The following is a 13,555-nucleotide window of genomic DNA, read 5'->3' as shown; positions in this document are numbered from 1 at the left end:
GCGGCGGGACCGGCCCCACGGCACGGAGGCGTCTGCGGGGCGGGACCGGCCCCGGGAGCGGGCGGGCGCCTTCCCCCGCCGGGGCCGGGGCCTTCCGCCTCCCGGAGCTGCAGGGAAAGGCGGTGAGAGAGGGGGGGCCCGGAGGGGAAGGGGGCGGCTGCCCCCAGCGCCCCAGGCCAGGGGGAGGGATGAAGCCACCCTTGTGCAGCCAAGGAAACAAAAATCAGTTGCACTGCTACAGCTTTGGTGACCACTACCTGCTACACAGACTTAGTTTTTAGATATTTGTTTATTTACAAAGCCTGCAGGCTCCAGCAGAACAAGAGCTGAGGGTTACATGGATGGGGTTCGTGGCAGTCAGGCTTCCTGCGAGCCCAGCCTGGAGCCCAAGCACTGTCTGAGCCACTGGAGAGTCCGGTAGTGCTGGGGATGGTCCTGCTGGATCTGCTGGACGATGGCATCGATGGTCTGGAGCCGGTGGCGCAGTTTCTGGTGCTCATTTCTCCAGGCTTGCTCCGTGCGGCACAGGGGAGTGTACGTCCCTTCCTTCAGCGCCTGCAGGTGCTTCCGGCGAGTCTGGTAGGACACGATCTCCAAAAGGTTCTGAGGAAAGCAACAACAGAAATTGCTTTGACAGCAGGCCGCAGAGAGAAAAGCACTAAGAAAGGCAGGTGACTTTTGTCACCGGTACTGGAACCATCACATTCTGAAAGGGAAGGGCTTCTGAAGAGGGACAGGGCTATGAAGTCCCCCTTGTAGCGGCAGAACAGCTGCTAACGGGTACAGCCAGAGAAGTGGTTAGGTTGGAAGAGACCTTTAAGATCATTGAGTCCAACCATGAACCTAACGCTGCCAAGTCCACCATTAAACCGTGTCCCTAAGCACCACATCCACACGTCAGCTAATAGAAAAAAAAAAATTAAATGTTCATCACAGAATTCCATAAACCAGAGAAATACCTGCATGCACAGGGCAACCCTCGCCAGGACAGAGTTTGACCAACTTACAACCTTTGCAGGAGGCCATTCAAGACCTTCAGCTGGCTCTCAAATCTGTAACATATGAGCAGCCAGAAAGCGCTCACAGAGGAGAGCTGTGACCGGGTATTTTCAAGACACAAACCATGTCCTTCAGGCTGATGTCTCCAGGTGAATGCTGCCTCGCTAAGAGTACAACTGCAGCCCCAATTCAGGACCCCCATGAGCCCTCAAGGTGTGCTCAGTTAACTTAAAGTGCCGCTAAAATGCCAAGCACACTCAGTTCAGGATGGTGGCGAGACAGGGAGATGGGGAGCCGGCACCAGGAGAAAGCAGCCGGTCCCGTCGGGCTCGCGAGCTCCAGGGAGCGGAGCCGCTCACCCGTCGCTTCCTGTTCCGACGAGCTTCTGCGTCTGCATCGAGGCCGTCGCACTCAGCCCCCAGCCTGCGCAGTTCTCGCTGCTTTTCCAAGAAGGCGGCACCGAGGGACGCCTGGGCGCTCTCCAGCTCCAGGAGGGTTGCGTTGCAGTCCTGAACGTTCTGGCAAACGGAAGAGAAGGAAAGGGCAGAGTGTGGTTCTTCGTCCAGCTGCACTCCCAGCCATCTCCCCAGAACTCTCCTGTGGGGTTTTTTAAGGAGCCTCCAAAGCCTGTCCCGTCTGTGTCCCGACACCCCGCGTGTCTGTGCTCAGCCCACCCTGGTGCTCCTTACAGCCCCGGTGAACTCCTGCAGCCCTGCTCTGCTCGCTCACCTTCTGGGCTTTGCTGATCTTCTTTCTCAGCTCCTGTTTCTTGCAGTGGAAGACACTGTTGGGGACAAGCTTCTTGTCTCTTTTGTTCTGACCCTCTCCACAAAGCGCTATCACCTCTCTGCGAGAAACAGATGCCTCCATATCACGAATCATCTTCTCCTGCTGCTTCATCAGCTGGCCATAGCGGACCTGCCGTGTGTCAAGATATGAAATAGGCTGAAAGTAACCAATGTTCACAAACGGCACCGAACCGATTCTGTGCGGCACATCCCCTCCACGTAAACCAGACATACGTGACACGTGAGCGTTGGCAAGCCAAATTTGCTCTAAACCCAAACCCGGCTTGCCCTGTGTGGATCTGGAAAGCAAAGGGCTGGATTATCAACTCGTCTAAAGTAATCTTCAAAAGGTTTCACTGGAACTCCTTAGCAATAGGAAAAGCAGAAGAGTAAAGTAACCTGGGAACAAAAGGGAAGAGTTGCTTTGCCAGAAGACAGAAGGCTTCCCTAACCAGTGATTAAGATGATGCAATATTTAGTCATCAACATTCCTTTGCTTATAAATTGGGGTCACGGCATAAGGTGGCAAACATATTATGTTTTAAATAGATTGCTCAGGTGTCTCTAGACTCTGCTGCAGCCCATTACACGGCAGGCGCAAGGAAGGCACGAAGAGCACGCACGCTGGATGTATTTCATTCGGCCCAGCTGGAGGGTGTACGATTTCCAACATTGCTGTGGCCTGGCAATGCTGCTTCCCCAGCCCGTTTCTCATCTCCTGCCTTCAGCAACACCGAAGCTGAATCCATCGTGTGCAGCTTCCCCTCCCCAGTGCTCCTCCCCCGGGGCTCACCTGCATCCTGTGAATCTCTGTTCTCATGGCGTGGAGCTCGCCGTGCCCTGACTCAGACTCCACCGCCGCACGCATCTCTCTCGTCAGCTGGATCTTCTTCTCCCACAGCAGGATTTGATGCCTTCAGTGACAGAAAGGGAAAGCGGCACCTTTGTCAGCGCCCGAGAGGACGCTCGCTCCCTGTGCACGCGTGGCAGCACGCTCCCGAGCTCAGTCCTGAACATGGAGCTGAAGGTGCAGCAGAACCTGAGGGTTTGCACGTGGGACACGTAAAAGGGCAGCCAGGAGCAGCGTGGAACCAGACAGGGAGCTCCGCCATCCACAACGTGGCACGGTGGTGGCACGGTGACTAACAACAAGCGTGCCCAGGCTGCTGGGGGCTGGTGGACCCCAGTGAGCTGCCCAGCGCAGCACGCTCGCTCCGAGTGACTGGCGGAGGAGAGCGCAGGCAGAGTCACCCCATACAGATCTCAGCAACGTCCAGCACGAGCCTGCTGGAACTGTTAAAGCCGACATCCTCACGGCTCTCGCTGCTTGCAGAGACAGCTAAAGCACCTTTCAGCTTCTGCGCCCAAAAATCCATGAAACTCCTTTCATCTTCTCCGAGAAGGACAGAAGCACATTTGCTGTTGCTGGTTCAGTTCGATGAGCAGAGAGGAAAGGTGACATGGACACCTACATTCAAAGAGGGTGGCACAAAGCAAGAACCTCTCTGGTACCTACTCTGCTTCCACCAGGCTGTTTAGGAGTCTTTCCTTCTCCTCAGTCAGCTGACTGTGCTTCTCCTGCATCTCAACCGACTCTTTTTCTGCTGCCTAGGTTTGGGAAGCATAACATTGTCAGACAACACAACGTGGTCAGACTAAGAAAGATTTACACGGTCACTGTCTGCCTCCGATCTGCACGGGAGGCTGAGACCTGGAAATGAGATGTCTGTACCTTGAGAGAGCGCACAAACTCGTTCTCGGTGATCGTGTTGCCATATTGCAGCTCCTCGAAGCTGCTGCTGTTCTTGTTGATCAACACATTCAGCTTTATCAAGTCATTGGACATGTTCCTCATGTGACGTTCGATGTCTTTCTGCTCTTTTGTTTCCTGCTGAATTTCATCTACAGGTGAACAGAAAAAAAAAAAAAAAAGTCTTAAAATTCCCACAAGCAGCAGGTGGAACACAGGCAAGGCGTGACAGACTGCCATCAGACCAGACAACGCTGCCTGCAGAGCCACCTGCGTCCCACATACCCAGCCAGACCGTTTTTCCACAAGCCCAAAACCCAAATACGGTTTTGAAGGAGACTGCTGTGGAAAAGAGCTGGTTTGAGCCAAGGGAAGCACCATCGTGGTGGGGACATTTACCCACCAACTACTTGCAAACGTTATTTAAGAAGTGTAGCACGTGACACGGCCACTTCGGTTCGGTTGTGCCCGTTAAGGCAGCGGGATCAGTCGGGACAGGGAATAACGCCAGGCAGAGCAGCAGAGGTGCCTGGCTCGTAGCCCCAGAGCAGTGCTGGGGCCGCCTGCGTTACTGCTCACACGGACGTAGGAGCACGGCGCATTCTCTGGTGAAGGTCTGGCTCACCCGTCCGTAAGCCCTCGCTCCCTTTTTCCTCCATTCACAGCTGAACGTTTTAAAAAGAGTTGGGGAATGACCTACTTTCCCTGCGCACTTTCTTCTGCTGCATTACTGTGATCCGTTTCTTTAACGTGTCCAGGGAGGCTACTTGTTCCTCCCGTTGGTGTGTTAACTTGACCAGCTCTTGCTGCTGATTGAGCCAGTGCTTTTGTAGCGTCATCACCTCAGAGTGATATTCTTCTATCTGCTTGGACAGCTTGTTGATCTCCATTCCCAGTGGCCCCAGTTCTTGACCCTGGATGAGGGCAAGGTTGGGGATTAATCAGGCAGAAGCTGCTGAAGCACTTTTTGCAGAAGGCCGGTCCAGCTGCTGAGATGCCTACCGAATACTTCAGCTATACTGTTACTTCCTTTGTGCCTCTATTTCCCAGGAGCTGGATGGGACCAATCATTCCTGACCTCACGGGAACAAATGCAAGGGAAGCCCGAACAGCTCTCAGGCTCTGGGGCGAGAGGGGCCTCCTAAGCTCCTACAACAGGCACACCTGGGTGTCCAAGAGTCTGCCACAGCACTCATTCTTGCATTGGGCTCTATAAAGGTCTTGCAGCTCACGGTGCCAGGGGCAGACCTGGGTATCTATCAGCTGAATGGGGCCAAGCACCAAGTGATCTACATCACCCCGCCTGCTCCATTCGCCCCTTGTCAGTATTTGCAGGTTTTCTGATGAGACCCTAGTTACTCCCAGAGTATTGATGTCATTCAACGTTTTCATCAGGCGCAGACAACTCCCTGCAGAAATCTGTGCTGGGCACACCCTCATTTCACAATTCCCTCATGCCAGCTCCTCCCCCCGTGCACTAAGAGCTGTTTGACAGACGTAAACATTTACATTAACTAGTGCAGCTTTTAAACCTCTATACTGATGCCTGAAAGTTTTAACTACTCAGCACTTACACAGTTACATTTATCAGGGGCACCTGTGGTCACCACAAAGAATAAAATCAAGCCTGGGACTGAAATGGGAATGTACATACCCCCTGCCGCGCAAGAATCTTCTCCAACCTCTTGTTGTACTGGCTGAGCACCGCTTGCCTGTTCTCGGTCAGGAGACTGCACCTTGCAATCTCGCTTTCCCTGCAGCTGATCAGGTCACGGGTATTTTTCACTTCCTTGTCCAGCTGACAAAGTGTGTTTTGGAGAACTGTCAGCCTGCAGCTGGTATGAGTTCCATTCAGAATAACCTGGGCCACATCATTCTCAACCTTGGAAAAATGCAGCTCCTAGGAACGCCAACAGACAGAAAACAAATTACTGTCACCAGCAGCAGCCCATTGATTTGGAACGCCCGCTTCCCGAGGCACAGGAGTCAGGGGATTTAGATTCTCCTCCCAGGTCTGTGCCACAAGCTGCGAGCCAGCCACTTACCCACTCTGTACCTTTGTTTCTCCATCTCCTGACGGAGATACCAACATTTACCTCTGCCATAAGGCTGCTGAAGAGCATGAAGGAGCCCAAACATCCCAAAGCCTTTAAGAGGCCGCGCTCATCACCTCTGCACTTACCTGCCCTGCCTGGGTGTCTCCAGCTGCCCGGCTCACCGGAGCAGGACATTCTCCACCACACCCGACAAACACGTCCCTCACCGAACCACCACCGCAGCAGCCAGAAAGGCGGGTGCCTGTTGAGCGCAGCGCGAATGCAGCCGGGTGACTTCTGCTGCCCCCGCGCCGCCAGCGGCCACGACTCTCTGGCTACATCCAGCCGTGCACCGCAGGTGCTGATGGGAGACAACGCGAGTGTCCGCTTGTTGGTGTGCCTGTGGGAAGGGGGCGGGGGGCCCCTCTCTCACAACGGAAGCCAGCCCTGGAACTCTTCCTCTTGCTCAAGATAATGCCCCCGATTTAAAAATCCCAGGGCCAGGCTGAAGTAACCCGCAGAAATACAGAGGTGTGGGTGCCTTGTTAGTGCCAGCCCACACAACTCAACACCACAAACACTACGCTGGATCTTCTAGTTTTTCTATCTGTTCCAGTTACACACTCCCAAAGAGAGCAACTGATCGTGCCACAAAGAACTCTGGGTCTGGTTCGATTGCTCCTTGGGCTGTAATCCTCACTCAGGAACGAGAGCAGGCCTGTATCGCATTCCATGATGCCGGACAGAGATACAGGTTAGTTCAATGTGGAGTACAGCAGTACTACATATCCACTGTCTTCCTCCAATACATAAGAACTGGTACTACTTTATGGTAAAAACTCCCAGAATTCATCGTTCTGTCCCATTTTTTAAGTAAAGAAAGAACAGTACATTATGTGTCAAGGCCTTTTTGGCCAAACCCTCTCGCGTACACCAGAATCCCGCAATAAGAGCACTGGAAGAACCAAACTGAAGTCACAAACTCAGCAGACCTTCAACTTCAGGTCTGAAAAGCAGAACGAAGGCGCGGACGAAACACACTTGAGAAACACCGCTCAGGGCGGTTTCCTTCCCCCGCCCTCCCAAACGGAAGAGATAACACACCAGGTCTGTTTTTCTCCTACGGAGCTTTGCAGCCAGCTGCGAGAAGTGCTTTGTGGCTTTGCTGGACACCATCTGGTCCTGAAGCTTTGCCATGATTTCGTTCTCCATCTGCACTTTGGCATCAGTTCCTTTCTCTATGTCCTTACTGATGGACAGCAACTGATTCAGACAAGCAGCTTGATCCTAAACGCAGCAAAGACAGGAGACAGGGTCACTACAACTGTTTGGGGAGGGGGATTAAACATCTGTGTCTGATTTGAAAGGTTCTTCTTCCAAGTAACTCTCCTCACCATCCTGGTCCTGTTGAGGGCCTGCTCTGTCTCGTGGAGAACGCGAGCGTAGGTGCCAGATTCCACCTTCAAGGCCTCCTGCCTGGAAAGGCACTGGGCAATCAGCTTCTTTGTCATGTTGGCATCGTTCTGTGAACGGCTCAGGATGGCGACAAGCAACTCATTCTTCTCCTCCTCCTTCCTGATTGACTTCCTACAGCCATGGATGTCCGTTTCTAGGGACTTGAGGTCATGTCTGTACTTGCTGGAGAGGCAAAGAGGATGGAAAATCACCACAGGGGTAGACTCACGCGCTGAACAGTCATCTACAAATTCCTCTTTTCAAACACGCTACTGCAGCGACAACAGACCAAGGAGGAAGATCTTTACAAAGGCCACCCTGCTGTGACAGTGCAGAGTCATCAGAAGATGGATGGAGACAGAAGACTGAAAAGCAAACGTACGTAGGAAAATTAATTCCCGCTTTCAGTCCTGTCCCCACCCCCCACTCTTACCAGGATGCCACCATCAAAGCACATTGCAGGGAATCAGCCAGGCTGACTCCAGAGCAAATAAGCGCTTCCTTTGGCAACAACAGGACGGTTTTCCTGATGATTTCTGAAGGCATCACAAAACCCTAACTGAGAGCGACAGGTAAAATCCCTCTTGAAGTCTAGCTCTTTGGATTGAGAGATGTTGCAAAGGTGAAGGAACTCTTCTAAAGGACTAAAATATGAACAGAAAAACTCTAAACAGCTTTAAAAACCCCACACATTTGGGGGGAGAGTTGTGTTTTGGATACAGAATAGTGACGAAGAACTGTGCTTCCTATCCTTTAACCTTACTACGTGCTTCAGAGCAGCAAACTTGTTCTGCTTGACATATCCTGCACGCGCAGCAATAAACTGGAGACGCACTGCCCCTTTCAGCATCCCTCCCGTCCAACCCGTGTGAGGTCTCTCCTGGGACTGTTCTCAGATACCGTACCTCAGCAGCGCTTGGGTGGCGATATAGGCCTCATCTCTCTGCTTCATTCCCGCCAAGCTGCTATTCCAGTGGTTCATCAGTCGCTTTTTCTCCATGTTAATAGCCTGAACCTCCATACAAGCCTGGGAGAGAGAGGATTTGTAGACAGGATAAATCTATACTAGGCTGGGAAACCAAATTCACGTTACAATGCCTTTTTTTTGGTGTGTGTTCATAATACGCTGGGCAGGAACAGTTTCAGCTAACGTGCCTCTGGTTTATGGTCACCCCCGACCACAGAGCATAGGTCTGCAAGGAAAAAAATGCAGAGAGGGTGGGGGAGGAAGTGATTTATAGGCAATTCTGGAGGACAAAGGGAAAAACAAACCAAACCAAACCAAAACAAAAAAGTCTTCATTCCTCCAAACAGGAACTGATCATACAACTCTGTCCTACACTGTAGCTACCACGTGAGCATGAGCCAACGGGGTCGGTCCTTCCAGAGGGAAATATTAACCAGAAGCAAAAAAAAAGCATTCTCCTACCTCATTTGCTGCTTGCCGAGTTACTTTTGTGTCCTCTGCCTGAGCCACAAACTGAGCTTCGAACAGAGCAATCTGTTCCTGCAGCTCGTAGGCTTTCCGGGTCAAGCGGTCTACCAGAAGATCCTAGAGAGGCAGAGCCAAACAGCTCAGGATGAGTAACATAATCTCAGGCTTAACCAACTAAATTCTACAGCAATAACTTGGGCTGAAAATGAATTCAGTTAGCTTTGATTCCTACTGAAACTCTTCCATTCCTATCCAAACGACTCCTGAATGCAGCAGTGACAATTTTCAAGAGAACAAAACCTTCTTTGCTGGTTTTTATCGTTCCACCCACAGTAGGAAATTGGTCCTTCAGATCTGAAGCAGCAGTCATCCCTGCCAGCATGGGTTACATTGCGCCACCTCTCCAGCAGCTGGGAATCTTGATAATTTATGGTTTAAAATCCTTGGTTAAAAACCATCTAAACCCATTCCATCTCAACCGTTTGCCCGCAATTCTGCATCAACAGTAATTAGTTGGTGTCCTGCTGCAAGCAGGAGGCAGCAGAGGGAGCTCCAGCACACCGACCGCTCAGTTCACCTTCCAAGTTCGCTCTTCCTTGGGACTCAGAGCAATTCTCCAGACTTCAACATATGATACTTCTTTGCTAAATATCTTTCTGCCCCCACACCCCCGTTGCCTGCGTGAAGAGTGATCACTACTGATTACTACTTCCTATTATAAGGCTCATAAAAAAATTCTGTTCAGTACATGCCACTATCTTGGTGGTGGGGATTCTTCTCATTTTCAATTATTTGGGGAAAATATCCCCACGCACCTTCCATGGTGTCTGTATATTCACTACAGCCTTCCTTCTGCCAAGGCAGCACGTCCTCCGAGACTCGCCGCTAGCTGTCACCTGAATTCATTTATTTATTTGAAAGAAGAGAGTTTTACGTGATACCTGTTTTTTCTTTTCCACGTCAGCTTGGGCCTTCTCCAGCTCAGCCCTCTTTGTCGACCGTTTCGTTAGTAAAATATTATGGTGCATATGGGCCGTGTTCTGCACGTAGAAGAGGTGCAAGGCCAAGTTTTCAACCTGGGTCTGCATTGCAGAGACTGGGGAGGCAGGGGGAAAAATATTTACAGAAAAGTACGTTTGTAAGACACACTTTAAACAGAGGTAAAAGGGAAAGAAACACAGAAACACCCAAAGCCAAATTCGCACACTGACCAGCCAAATCAGCCCCCCTGAAATGTGAATTTGCATCGGCTTTGGAGTACAGCTCCACAAGCACAGCTAATATCTTGGTAAGCAATTCATTGGTTCCCAGCACTCAGAAGCCCAGGAGATCAAAGAAGGGGCGGCCTCAGGAGGCTGTGACTCCACTCCTCTGCCCCAAAACAGAACTGTCTCTTTCTCAGTCTGTTGAACGCTTCTCTATTTTTTTCAGCAACCTGCCAAACCTTTCTAGGCAGTTTATCCTACGCTGAGCTACCCTCGCCATCACAGTTGTTTTCCTGTCCCCTACCCACAGGCCTGCAGCACAACCAGCATGAGTCAAGTCCATTTCTTTGGCTGGGACGGGTTCCCACGCGGATGGCACTCTCAGGCTCCCGCGTGCCCCTCACGACCCACGACCTTTGCGATCTCGTCACACCCTTACAGAGACACAGGCAAACGTAACAGAGCGACAGCATCTTCCTCCTTCTAAGTCACAGAGCAGCCCATCTGCCCGGAACAGTTTTAGTCCTAAAGACCTTCTTAGAAGTACAAGGTAGCCACACGGTCTTAGAAACAACCAGGAATACCTGTGAAAGGTTTCAGCGAGTGCCTTATTCCTGATCAATGTTACTGTATTTTTCAACCCAATGCTTGACTTGGATTCAAATAAATCCCTTTCTCCACACAGTACTAGAGCCAGGAAACCTGGCAAGGGCTGCCTCGGTCACCTTTCTGGCGTTCATCGTGTGTGTTCTGACACATTTGCTTGTAAGTAAGCCTGAGGCCCTCCAGCTCCTCCTCCAGCTGCTGACGTGCTGCGGCCACCTGAGAACGGCGGTCGTGGCTCTTCTCCAGTTCCAGCTGCAGGCGGGCCAGCTGCTGCTGCGCTCCGTAAAGAACCAGCCCAAGCTCTTCCCTCTCTGCTTGCCCCTTCTTCGCTGCTGCCCTCTGCAAACACAAGAGGAAACCAGTTACCTGGCTTCAGCTCGGGCAGGGGTGGGCTGCTGCGGGAAGGCAAAGTAAGAATGCCACGTACCAGTTCCTGAAGCTCTAGGCTCACTTTTTCCATCTGCTTAGTGAGGTGACTCTTCAGGGCAGCCTGGAATCTTCTCATCAGAGGCTTTCAAGAAGTATGACATTGATACAAGTCAACGTACTTGTGTAAAGAAATTATGAAGAAACCTTACTGCTGCCCCCGCTGTTAAATAACACAGCGTATTTTCTGCCACAGACCCTTGCATTCTTACTTTAGCTACGCTCACTGTAACGAGTGAGAGGAGTTACATAGTGGGTATTTGTTGACAGCAGAAAGCCACTACTGAGGATATCTGAAAGTCAGAAACACATCAGAAGAGCTGCCTCTGAGAGCCCATCCCCTCGCTCTTGCTGACAGTACTTCTCTTTCAGGAGCACTGAGGAGTATCAGATTTACCCACTACACGGCTCCCTCCTGAGCCTCCCGTTTGGGGTTAACCCTGAGGGAGCAGACACGCTCAGGAGTCAGTACTTCTGCAAAAGCCTGTTTTAAACACGTGGTTTCAGCCTATGGCTGAGCCGCTGCTGACAATCTACCTTGTGTATTTCATACAAATAAAACCAGCAGGTCTGCGAAGAAGAACGACAAGATTGGAGGACTTCTCACATGTTCTAGATCCAAGACAACCAGCTCTGTTTCTTCTACGGTTTCTTCACTTCTTCCACTCGTTTCGTGCCCCTCAGCTCCACGCTGCTGGCATGCCTGTTCCCGCCTTTGGTCACCATGCTCACTGGTGAGCTGATCCAACTGCTCAAAGGCAGTCTCTGAGCAGAGAGAAATGGGTTCTCCAATGTCACCTGGACCCCACCCCCCAAGAAAAAGAAAAAAAAAAAAAAGAGAAGAAAAAGACAAAGAAAATGCTTAGATTTTAAAGCGTTGTGCCTCCAGTTGGACTAACAATGACGAGAAAGGGAGAAAACTAGAAACTGTGCTTGACGGGTGGTATGGAGTGTTGTACTGTTAGCAAGGGACTGAAGGATACCTGACTCTGTGCAGCTGTTCCGCTCCGCTGACCACGCAGACACCTGCTGAGGAGCTCCTGAAGGAAGGGGAGGGTTTTCTCTCTCGGTTACTGGCTGCTCCATGTCACCCAACGCAGGAGGACAACTGTCTAATTCGACTTTGTCCAAGAAAGTCTCAGGGGATTTTTTCTGAAACGTAAAATCCACCACCTGAAACAGCTTTTCAGTCTGCCCTGACAATCTGCTTGTTTCTGTCATCACGAGACAAGAACGATGCAGACACAGAATCGGCAAGAGGGCCTTGTTCTAAACTCAGCCCACAGATACACTGGCAAAGCTGTGCCTCTGCCGATTCAAAAACCACCTTTACCCACATGCAGCACAACAGAGGAACCTCTCCAGCTCTGTCACAGCTTTTGTAGACTTTGTGCCTGACCAGTTAGCTTCTCTCTGTTCAGTTCTGGTCGGGTTTGTGTTGGCAGCAACAAAACCGCCCCAGGAGAATTTGAAGTTACAAATACCGGCCATGCCTTCTGTGAATAAGATTGTGTGTGTTATTAGTGTCTCACCTCTGCAGAACTAACAAACAGCTCTGTAGCTCCTCTTTCTGCTGGGGGAAATGTCTCTTTTTGGTCCTGCAGAGGAACGGACCCTTCTTCTTCACTGTCGCTCCCATTCTCCGCCTCTACTGCCTAGCACACACACAGGCAAAAAGCAGAACAGCAGCGTTACAGCAGGTTGTGCATTTGGTTTAATGCTCATGCTACGGTGCTGTAACAACTGCTTTTTGTCATGGGAGTTTAATTTTGAAGTTTAATCTCGTTCACAAAAACAGTCACCCAGGCAGCATGAAGACGGTAAAGATCCTGACAAAAATTCTACACACCACTTTTAATTTCAGATGTGTCTCTGGCTCACGTCTATTTTTTTAAAAAATGCCCTTAGGGATTTTAGTCCTCCAGCTGGTGCTACACGTAGCCAAACTATTATCTTCTTTTTAAAGAGACACCGTTTTATCCCGTACCATCATTTGCCAAATTCAAATATCGTGCAGTACCAACAGACAAAAAAAACTTAGCACCACCAACCTCGAACACAGCCCCCGTACGTGTGTCTGTGAGATGGGGGCAACCTCCCGTTTAACATGCCTACAGCCATCTGGGAGCTGAGTGAGAAGCACATGCTTCAGGACGCTGCTGACACACAGAACTACAACTACATTTAACTTGGTTTTTTTAATAGGCAGGGCAAGACTTCAACAACCGCTCCCTTGTTTTACTTCTCCCTATCGAAACTGCTTCCACGAAGTCATCACTCTGCAAGGAGAGCGTAGGAACATCATGCTGCCCCGCGAACGTTCTGAAGGAAATCACCTCCATAGCAAGAGGTGACGGAACTCGGACGATATCCCGCGCAGCGGAGCCGGATTCCACCCCAGAGCCCTCTGCTGCGGCACCGGCGGCCTCCTCCATATTGCTGGGCTGGGGATGGCCTGTGCCTGCAACCAGAGCGGAGGGAAGAGTGAGAACCAGCCCGGCTCCCCGGGGCCCGCCAGCTGCAGGCCGCCGCGGGGCTGGGCACGGGCACCCGCGGGGCCGGGGAGGCCGGGCGGCCGAGGGCCGGGCGGTTCAAGGCCCGGCCGCGGCCCAGCCCCGCACTCACCCGCCGCCGTCTGCGCCATGTTCCCGTGTTCCCGTTGCCAGGCGACGCAGCAACACCCGGTCACGTGAGCGCTCCGGGCCGCACCACCTCAGCCCGTGGAGGGGGGGGGGAACGCGGGCCGCACCACCTCGGCTCGTGGAGATGGGGGGGGCTGTGGGGGGGGCGCTCGGCCCGCACTACCTCAGCCCGCCGGGCCCGGGGGGGGCCCGCGGCGTCCCGGCCGCCCTGGC

General features: G+C 51.9%; 1 protein-coding gene across 1 annotated transcript; it reads right to left on the bottom strand.

The window, feature by feature from the left end:
* Positions 1-270: 270 nt before the first annotated feature.
* Positions 271-13,135, bottom strand: LOC147412340 (coiled-coil domain-containing protein 40-like). Its single transcript, XM_086481465.1, has 18 exons — positions 13,037-13,135; positions 11,684-11,852; positions 11,308-11,498; positions 10,702-10,785; positions 10,394-10,613; positions 9,405-9,559; positions 8,458-8,580; positions 7,934-8,055; positions 6,968-7,211; positions 6,678-6,860; positions 5,192-5,437; positions 4,238-4,451; positions 3,520-3,689; positions 3,304-3,395; positions 2,581-2,701; positions 1,729-1,917; positions 1,359-1,517; positions 271-603 (listed from the first exon to the last, which is right to left on the bottom strand). Exons 1-18 carry the CDS (start codon positions 13,133-13,135, stop codon positions 358-360), a joined length of 3,027 nt encoding a protein of 1,008 aa, XP_086337591.1. The 3' UTR covers positions 271-357.
* Positions 13,136-13,555: the final 420 nt, after the last annotated feature.

The sequence above is a fragment of the Leptosomus discolor genome, unplaced genomic scaffold (genome assembly GCF_034619465.1).
Source record: "Leptosomus discolor isolate bLepDis1 unplaced genomic scaffold, bLepDis1.hap2 HAP2_SCAFFOLD_106, whole genome shotgun sequence".
Taxonomy (NCBI): Eukaryota; Metazoa; Chordata; class Aves; order Leptosomiformes; family Leptosomidae; genus Leptosomus; species Leptosomus discolor.
This window is presented reverse-complemented; position numbering and strand designations above follow the sequence as displayed.

Bases quoted from the DNA above. Each gene is read 5' to 3' on its own strand.
- LOC147412340 (XM_086481465.1), bottom strand. From the start codon at position 13,135: ATGGAGGAGGCCGCCGGTGCCGCAGCAGAGGGCTCTGGGGTGGAATCC. The intron at 6,861-6,967 runs GTGAGGAGAGTT...TGCTGCGTTTAG, and splicing joins CCCTCAACAGGACCAGGATG to GATCAAGCTGCTTGTCTGAA. The intron at 604-1,358 runs GTGAGCGGCTCC...TGCTTTCCTCAG, and splicing joins GTCGGAACAGGAAGCGACGG to AACCTTTTGGAGATCGTGTC.